At 41.1% G+C, this 10,000-nt stretch overlaps 1 protein-coding gene across 6 annotated transcripts in view; it reads left to right on the top strand.

The window, feature by feature from the left end:
• LOC125044191 (ATPase family AAA domain-containing protein 2-like) overlaps positions 1-10,000 on the top strand; it is a 60,987-nt gene that overhangs the window by 10,588 nt on the left and 40,399 nt on the right. For 4 of the 6 annotated variants that reach the window (XM_047640673.1, XM_047640674.1, XM_047640676.1 and 1 more), the window contains one exon: positions 624-722. The exons of the other annotated variants lie outside the window; for them this stretch is intronic. In XM_047640673.1, the coding sequence (XP_047496629.1) occupies positions 624-722 (99 nt within the window). The remainder of the gene's footprint in view (positions 1-623; positions 723-10,000) is intronic. 6 annotated transcript variants of the gene reach the window in all.

Here is a 10,000-nt window from a genome sequence, read left to right on the forward strand (position 1 = left end):
TTTGATACCAGCCTCAAAAAATTACCTGTGATTTCATGAATCCATTAACATGACAAATATAAGTGGCCTGGATTATCTTACAACAAATGTGAGAGGAAATTGTTTTATCTATTTTTTTTTAATCTTTTTTCTTTTTTTATGTGGAGATAACACAATACATTGAAAATATGTTAAGGATCTCCAAACATGTAAGAGTTTATAGTTTGGAGGGCATTATTGAGTATAGTGTGATTTTGTTACACAAGCACCATTAAAGGTTGAATCATCCAGATCTTAGTCTTCAGTATTGTGATGTTGGGATAACAGTGATAAATAGACAAAAACTTTATTTTTTTCACTTATATTGTTAATCAAACAGATGAAGTTATTGAAAATACTATTGATTGATTTTTTAATATTTTTCAAGTGGAATGAACAACTTATCATATATAATGAGATGGAAATTTAAGAAACATTGTCTCCTCTGGGTGTTATATTTGGAGCACTTAGCTTTGCAGATATATTTTTAAGATATGTCACTGAGGCTGAGTCTTATTTCCTTATGAAGAAGATGAATTCGAATCTTATTGTAAATCAAAAGCTGTGTGAAACTAGTGTTATCATAATATACTTTTTTATGTTAGGTTCTCCTAAAGAAGATGCAGTGATGAAAGCTAAGGGTGGCTCATCTTCGCAGCAGCTGGGAGCTATTCGTCTCAAGCCAAGCGAAGAGAGCAATAAAGGTAAAAAGGGGTTGTTATTTTCAATATGCAAGGTAGAGCATACACCCAGAGGGATTCAAGGAGAGGAAAAGAAAACGGGGAAAAAATATAATACCACATTTAAATGGAGAACCTTTCATCATCTAACATTCATTTTCCCCCAAAATTTTGAAGGTGATGACATATTTTTTATAAATTTATTTAACATTGAGAGTGTGCTACTTAGCAGAACTGTGCCATGGCTTAAGGCTTCATGAACTCAGAAAAGAAATAGGTGTAGAATGCATTAGGAAGTGTACTTTCTTAACAGTAAAATGAAAGAAAGAAAAACTAACTAGGTTATTAATAAATTTCTCAGGCAGGGAATTTAAAAGCTCTTAAAACTAATTTTGATTAATATCATTTTTCATTTGTATTTATTCAAGCAAATCCTTTCCCTTTTCACATTGTCTTTATAGTGATGTCACATCTGGTGTAAAGTTGAATGATCTATTTTTAAAAGATACTTTGGCCTTCCTGTCTGTGCTCAAGATAGATGCAATTTCAATAAAAGACTGTAAACATGGTAGCAAGTTTTATCTGTTACTTGATATAAATGTACCACATTGTCTTCCTGTATGGGCAAGATATATTACAATTGTCTAAATTTATCAGAAGCAGTATATAAGATTATATGTTGATATTCTGATTCTGTTTCACAAGAACCCATTCTTAATTGTAACAATGTTTGTGAAGATGTGTGTGAATGTCTAGAAATGGGAAACCATTATATGAGTTGAGATAGGGATTTGAGAAATTCAAAGAATATTTTTTTTTTCCTCTTTATAGCAAAGGAATGGTCTTTGGAAGGTATACATTGTTATAAGATGAAATGGAAAGGGTAGAGGTTTCATTATAGTTTTGCTTTGAGTATTCTGATTATTTATTAACAGACTACTTATTTCAGTTTATAGATGTTAAATTTCTTGTGGGTGCAAGTGATTTGGCAAATTGAAGTAGTTGAACAATAATATTAGGTAATCAAGGTTTTGTGAAATTGTATAGGAGTCTATTTAGGAATGAAAATCACACTTATCCTACAGCAAATTCATATACCCTTTACTTTCCTTAGGTTGCATAGTGAATTGCAAATAATCTTGTTATATTCTGCTGTTAGGTATGTTTGGTGCTACTTTGCATGTGGCAGTGATAAGATATTGTTGAAAGGCCTGCCATTGTTGATCAGTATTGTAGTTAAACTTTTCAACACTGCATATTTTCTTGGGGAAACAATAGATATTTGGAACATAGGCTACAACAGGATTTTTAAATAGGTCAACTTTCAGGGTTCTGATCCCAATGTTCAGTTGTCATGAGCATTAGTATTGCCTTGAATGGGCACAAGAGTGCCTATTCTTAATGCTCTTGTTGATACAACAAAGTTATTATGTATATGTATATGCTTGATTAACCTCTTACTGCTGGGCATACCTATAGCCTTCATGAAAAACCAACTCATCAGCTATAGGCGTCACGATGTGCTAGTGCAAGTTGAGTGGGAAGTTGTGCTACCCATGGCAGACTCCCTGGCCCAGTGTATGGATGGTTGCCAGAAGTCACCAGAATCAGTGAAGCCGTGAGATTCCTGGTACCATCATTGTAGAGTTAAGGGGACATGAATGCCTAATCTGGCTACTCTTGATATGGGACCTGGATTTTGTTACTATTTTTTCCTTGTTGGTATCATTATAGAAGTGTTAGATCTTGAGTTTGGTTTAATTTGGTAAATAAATAGATAATATAAAAAAATAATTCATAATTTCTCTCGTTTGGCCCACGATACTGTCCAGCATACTGTGATCATAATGAATGACCAAAGTCACTGAAAAAAATTCAGTGATATATTTCATTTTATCTAGAATCTGAATTTTATCTTTATCTGAATTTGAATAATAAAAAAAAAATTATGCCAGAAACTTTTTTTATTTATTTAATTATTTACTTTCAGGAAAGAATAAATCCTGACAAAATTCAAAGTGACTATCTTGTTGACAAACACTTTTGATTACTATTTTTTCTTTCTGATTTCTTTTCTTTACCAATGTCTTTTTTCCAGTTTAAACATTTATATAGCCACATGATAACCAATAGAAAAGAAATATTAAAGCTGAAGATAACTTTCTTTCCCTCCCCCCCATATTTTGTATTTGTATTTATGATAATGTAGATGTCAATGTTTAAAAAATTGATATTAGATTATACTAACAATTGAGAGAGAGAAAAAAGTGACAGTTGGCCCTATTGCCAGTGAGTCAGGTGAAATTGAACATTAAAAGGGATGTTTAAATGGCTAAGGGGGAATATTATTGAATGTGGACTTTTGCCTTTTGTTGTGCACCCAAGTTTTTGTGTAGCTGTGTTATTAACATCACAAAAATGATCTTACTTTTAGTGCAACATTTAACCATGCCATTGGTTCTACTGCAACTGTTTTCAAATAAAGAGGCTTTTTGTGGAGTAAATTATCAAATGGTTAGTTTCAAACTTTAATTAAAAATATTGCCATGGTCAAAGCCTAGAAAAACACTAGCATGATATATTCATGTATACTATACAGAATTTTGATTGAATACTTACTTTCACTAATTGAGATGTGCCCATCATAGGCTAGTTATGCTAGCCTAATTGATAGTACAAGAAATATCCATGAGACAGCTGTACTTTGAAACTATCTTGGTAAAAAAAAAAAAAAAAAAAAAAAAAAAAAAAGGCTTAATTAATTTAGCAAGATTTGATGCCATGAATTTTAATGTAGCATAAAATCAAGGTCCAGGTTTAGGGGTTTTGAGTCAAGATAACCCAAATTTCTCCTTATGGCCTGTAATTAAGGGTGTCCCAAGAGTGTGTGAATTCAGCAATGTGCATGCAAGTGATTTGCCACTGACTCTTCCCCACTGAGTCCTACCCCACCTGTAGCATCATACACTCCTTTTACCTTCACTCCTTCCTTCTCTCCTTGTACCTATATATTTTTATTAGAATGAAGAAGGTACCAGTTGGTACACCATATGTCTTTGTTCCTTTTTTACAAACATAGCCTTGTGTTTGCTCTATTTTTCAAACCTCTTCCATTAACATAGAAATAGGATATATATCCCTAACATATTATTTGTGAATATAGGACATTTTACTATTTGGTTTTGTCATTCAAAAGTTTGTGTACATGAGCATACAAGCAAATGCTCATTGAAGATGCCAGCAGAGAGGGAAGCACAATCATTAATGATTGAGGTTGGGTAGTATTAAATTTTGGTTAATTTAATTTTGGTTTGAATTCTTTAGCCTGGTGCCCTGTGTCACTATAATTGATAAGAGTTTAATCTTATAGGAAATCACACACACTACTAAACATGGGTTGTGTCAAGAAAATTGCCTGCACACATTATCATCTTAACCTATTCTTGTGGGGTGTGATGTGAGAGTGAGTGAGTGAGTGTGATGTGATGTGAGAGTGAGTGAGTGAGTGTGATGTGAGAGTGAGTGAGTGAGTGTGATGTGAGAGTGAGTGAGTGAGTGTGATGTGAGAGTGAGTGAGTGAGTGTGATGTGAGAGTGAGTGAGTGAGTGTGATGTGAGAGTGAGTGAGTGAGTGTGATGTGAGAGTGAGTGAGTGAGTGTGATGTGAGAGTGAGTGAGTGAGTGTGATGTATAGAGTGAGTGAGTGAGTGTGATGTATAGAGTGAGTGAGTGAGTGTGATGTGAGAGTGATGTGAGTGAGTGAGTGAGTGTGATGTGAGAGAGTGAGTGAGTGACTGTGATGTGAGAGTGAGTGAGTGACTGTGATGTGAGAGTGAGTGAGTGAGTGAGTGTGATGTGAGAGTGAGTGAGTGAGTGTGATGTGAGAGTGAGTGAGTGAGTGTGATGTGAGAGTGAGTGAGTGAGTGTGATGTGAAAGTGAGTGAGTGAGTGTGATGTGAAAATGAGTTAGTGAGTGTGATGTGAGAGTAAGTTAGTGAGTGTGATGTGAGAGTGAGTGAGTGAGTGAGTGAGTGAGTATGAAGTGAGAGTGAGTGAGTGAGTGTGATGTGAGAGTGAGTGAGTGAGTGTGATGTGAGAGTGAGTGAGTGAGTGTGATGTGAGAGTGAGTAAGTGAGAGTGAGTGAGTGAGTGAGTGAGTGTGATGTGAGAGTGAGTGAGTGAGTGTGATGTGAGAGTGAGTGAGTGAGTGTGATGTGAGAGTGAGTGAGTGAGTGAGTGTTATGTGAGAGTGAGTGAGTGAGTGAGTGTTATGTGAGAGTGAGTGAGTGAGTGTTATGTGAGAGTGAGTGAGTGAGTGTTATGTGAGAGTGAGTGAGTGAGTGTTATGTGAGAGTGAGTGAGTGAGTGTTATGTGAGAGTGAGTGAGTGAGTGTTATGTGAGAGTGAGTGAGTGAGTGAGTGTTATGTGAGAGTGAGTGAGTGAGTGAGTGTTATGTGAGAGTGAGTGAGTGAGTGAGTGTTATGTGAGAGTGAGTGAGTGAGTGAGTGTTATGTGAGAGTGAGTGAGTGAGTGAGTGTTATGTGAGAGTGAGTGAGTGAGTGAGTGTTATGTGAGAGTGAGTGAGTGAGTGAGTGTTATGTGAGAGTGAGTGAGTGTTATGTGAGAGTGAGTGAGTGTTATGTGAGAGTGAGTGAGTGAGTGAGTGTTATGTGAGAGTGAGTGAGTGAGTGAGTGTTATGTGAGAGTGAGTGAGTGAGTGAGTGTTATGTGAGAGTGAGTGAGTGAGTGAGTGTTATGTGAGAGTGAGTGAGTGAGTGTGATGTGAGAGAGTGAGTGAGTGAGTGTGATGTGAGAGAGTGAGTGAGTGACTGTGATGTGAGAGTGAGTGAGTGAGTGAGTGAGGGAGTGTGATGTGAGAGTGAGTGAGTGTGATGTGAGAGTGAGTGAGTGAGTGTGATGTGAGAGTGAGTGAGTGAGTGTGATGTGAGAGTGAGTGAGTGAGTGTGATGTGAGAGTGAGTGAGTGAGTGTGATGTGAGAGTGAGTGAGTGAGTGTGATGTGAGAGTGAGTGAGTGAGTGTGATGTGAGAGTGAGTGAGTGAGTGTGATGTGAGAGTGAGTGAGTGAGTGTGATGTGAGAGTGAGTGAGTGAGTGTGATGTGAGAGTGAGTGAGTGTGATGTGAGAGTGAGTGAGTGAGTGATGTGAGAGTGAGTGAGTGAGTGATGTGAGAGTGAGTGAGTGAGTAAGTGATGTGAGAGTGAGTGAGTGAGTGAGTGTGATGTGAGAGTGAGTGAGTGAGTGTGATGTGAGAGTGAGTGAGTGAGTGTGATGTGAGAGTGAGTGAGTGAGTGTGATGTGAGAGTGAGTGAGTGAGTGTGATGTGAGAGTGAGTGAGTGAGTGAGTGAGTGTGATGTGAGAGTGAGTGAGTGTGATGTGAGAGTGAGTGAGTGTGATGTGAGAGTGAGTGAGTGAGTGAGTGTGATGTGAGCGTGAGTGAGTGAGTGTGATGTGAGCGTGAGTGAGTGAGTGATGTGAGAGTGAGTGCGTGAGTGAGTGTGTGTAATGTGAGAGTAAATGAGTGAGTGTGATGTGAGTGTGATGTGAGAGTGAGTGTGATGTGAGAGTGAGTGAGTGTGATGTGAGAGTGAGTGAGCGAGCGAGTGTGTTGTGAGAGTGAGTGGGCGAGGGAGTGTGATGTGAGAGTGAGTGAGTGAGCGAGGGAGTGTGATGTGAGAGTGAGTGAGTGAGCGAGGGAGTGTGATGTGAGAGTGAGTGAGTGTGATGTGAGAGTGAGTGAGTGAGCGAGGGAGTGTGATGTGAGAGTGAGCGAGCGAGTGAGTGTGATGTGAGAGTGAGAGAGAATGTTGCTGCACATAAATGGCTCTGCTAGTGCTTGGTCGCGAAGGAGTCAATTAGTGGGCCTTGTGACCTTACCTGATTACACCTTTCCTTGAATTGGTGTTGTTTTTTTATTTTTTATTTATTTTTTAGTTTTTTATTCTATTACTATGAATATTGATGTTGTTATTTTTATTATAGACATTATAATTACTATAATGTTATAAACATTAGTAACAGCAAGCAAAATAAGATCATGTAAATCAAGGAAAAGGTAAACAGGTGAGACAGGCAGTAATTGTAACTGGCTCATTGGTGACTTAGTACAAGTAGCCCTGGTATATTGCTTGCCAAATAAGTGTAATGGTGAGTAGCAGTGCCCATTGCTTAACCCATTGGATCTGGATCCTTCACTGCCAACATGTGGCATATAATATGGACATTAGGCCTACTTGAGCAGCCACTCTATCGGGTGTGCGGCTTGTAAGCCTGGCATCCACAAACTCCCTCTCTCTCTCTCTCTTCCTCCCTCCCTCCCTCCCTCCCTCTCCCTTTTCTCCCTCTCTCCCTCTTTTGCCCTTTCTCTCTCTCTTTTCTATATGTATATGTATGTTTATGTATATATGTGTGTATATATGAATGTGTATGTGTGTATATATGTTATGTATATGTGTATACATATATATGTGTATATATGTGAATGGTAAAATGCTATGGTAGAAAAACCCACAATGCAAAAACTAGATTTTATTGAAAGTGAGACAGTTTCAAAATCCACCTGGATTCTATCCTCAGGTCTGAGGAGGAAAGGGAATGGAAGGGGTATAAAAGAGGGAGAAGAGAGGCAACGGTAACACGAAGCAGGTGAGGACAGGCAAACGGAAGCGAAGGGAGGTCAGAAGTCTCCTCGCATCCCACATCCTCTGCCTTTTCTGTATGCCTGCCACCCTGCGCATAGTTCGGCCGATCCTTCAACCTGATCTGACCTCCCTTTGCCTCCGTTCATCAATCCTCACCTGGCCCATGTTACCGCGTTGACTCTCCTCTCTCTCTTTTATCCCCCTCTTCTCCCCATCCTCTTCAGATCTGAAGATGGAATCAAGGTGTATTACGAAACTAGTCTTAATTTTAACAAATCTATTTTTTTTTTTTTTTTTTTTTTTCTTCTTCTTCTTCTAACATGTATATGTATATATATGTATATATATGTATATATATATATGTATATATATATATATGTATATATATGTATATATGTGTATCGTTATCATCATCATTTGGGAGCTGATGCCGGCAGGGGCACATAGTCACAGCCACCCTTTGCTTCCACCTACGAGGGTCCCTCGCAAAGATCTGTTACAAAAGGCATCAAGACGAGATTCCAGAGCACAAGATAGCGTCCAAGTTTCACTAACATATAATAAACTGGCAGTATCAGGACCTTAAAACACGAAGCTTGGTCCTTCTGCACAGGTACCGGCATCTCCAAATACTCCTGTCGAGAGATTTCATGACCCCTACTGCCAGGCCAATCCATCTACTGATTTCCTGGTCTGACAGCCTAGAGTCGTGAACTGCACTACCGAGGTATATAAAACTCTGCGACTTTTATGTTTTCACCGCAAGCATGTACCGACTGCACAGGGTCTCCTAGTGGGCCACCCAAATGCTGGATCTTGGTCTTGGTCCAGGAGACCTCTAGCCCCAGGGGCTTCGCTTCATTGCTAAATGCATCAAGAGCTGCCACTAAGGTTTCCAGAGCTTCAGATAGAATGGCAACATCATCAGCAAAGTCAAAGTCTGTAACCTTGATATTGCCCAGAGTTGCTCCACAGTGACTTTGGACAGTAGTTTTACCCAGTATCCAATCCATGCCGCCACCACACTTTACAGCACTTTCAGTGCCTGTGTACAGGTTTGCTATTAATCCAACGATCCTTGTTGGATTTCCTTTTAGCAAGTCCCTTGCCATAGGTTCTCCACCAGTCTTTAACAATTCAGCTCGGATGCCACAAACACCTACTGCTTTACCACTCTTCAGCTTCAGCATCGCCCCTCCTGACTGAAGTCAGGATCGCCCCCCTGACTGAAGTCAGGATCGCCCCCCTGACTGAAGTCAGGATCGCCCCCCTGACTGAAGTCAGGATCGCCCCCCTGACTGAAGTCAGGATCGCCCCCCTGACTGAAGTCAGGATCGCCCCCCTGACTGAAGTCAGGATCGCCCCCCTGACTGAAGTCTGGGAGGGTGGATCCTCACTGATGGGGGGGTCTGGCAGAGGAATCTCAACATTACTTGCATCCATGTTAACTGTTGGTGGATCAACCTGATGCAACTGCTCAAAATACTCAGCCCAACGCACACGCACCCCATCAGGATCCGAGATTATCTGGCCACTTGCTGAGCAGATTCCAGTCGTCTGTGAGGGCTTGGAGTTCAGCTTTCTCAGGGCTTGGTAGACAGGACGAAGGTCATTTACTAAGAAATGGCTGATAAACTGTCCCTTATCCCTTCTCAACAGAGACCTAGTCCTGCGCACGAGCGAACGGTGCAAGTTGCGATCCCCTGACAATCGAGCCGCACAACAAGCATCTGTGGCTTCCAGTGTCTTCTCCGAGATGGAATTCTGTCTTGCTCTTGGGCGTTAACCAATGGATTCCGAGCTGCATCAAGTGTTTCACGCTTGAAGGTATCCCACATAAGAACAGGGTCTGTCAGGCCCTCGAGTGCTGTGAGATGACCAGAGATAGCCTCGGCACACCCCCGGGCACACTCGTCCTCCCTCAATCTGTCCAAATGAAACACCCTGGGGTGTTCATTTGGGCAATGGGGGGTTCTAAAGTGGACCCGGAGAGTAGTCACAACTAATCTATGATCAGTTCCACAAAACTCGGCGCTTCGATACACCCTGCACCTTCAATACATGCCAGGATGGCGGCCGCTGGGACCCAGATGGGATGACGGGTAACCCTCTCTCCCCACCCAAGTCCCAGCGGTTACCAACCCAGAGGGACCCACAGCCTGTCATTCTTGCTGGGTGGGAGGGACATTAGCCCTCCCCCCAGCACCAACAACTATATGCTTTGCTGCCAGTTTGGTTTTCTTGGGGAGGCAGACTGGCAAGGCCTGCCTCCCCACAGCCACCCATTAACCCCAGGGGGCACGCCGGTGTGCCATGACTCCGTACCTTTAGGGCCACCTGCTGCTCCAAGAGCCTCCACATCATCCTAGGACCGCAAGATACCTAGTTTCCATGGGTGGCCACGAGGAGGCACTGCAGAAGTCTTGATGATGGAGAGGCTATGAGCTGGCAGGGGAGTTTTATGCATGGCTGCTCCCTTTTTGCACCAGGCTAGCCAGCGGTGGCAGCTGTAAGCAAGAAGGCTGCAAAGCACTTAACACTAACTAGGGCACCACACCATCGCTTCACATCACCCCGAGCATGAAGCACCCACCCATGTGTATGTATAAGTATATATATGTATATATATGTATATATATAT

Source organism: Penaeus chinensis, chromosome 35, assembly GCF_019202785.1.
Source record: "Penaeus chinensis breed Huanghai No. 1 chromosome 35, ASM1920278v2, whole genome shotgun sequence".
Classification (NCBI taxonomy): domain Eukaryota; kingdom Metazoa; phylum Arthropoda; class Malacostraca; order Decapoda; family Penaeidae; genus Penaeus; species Penaeus chinensis.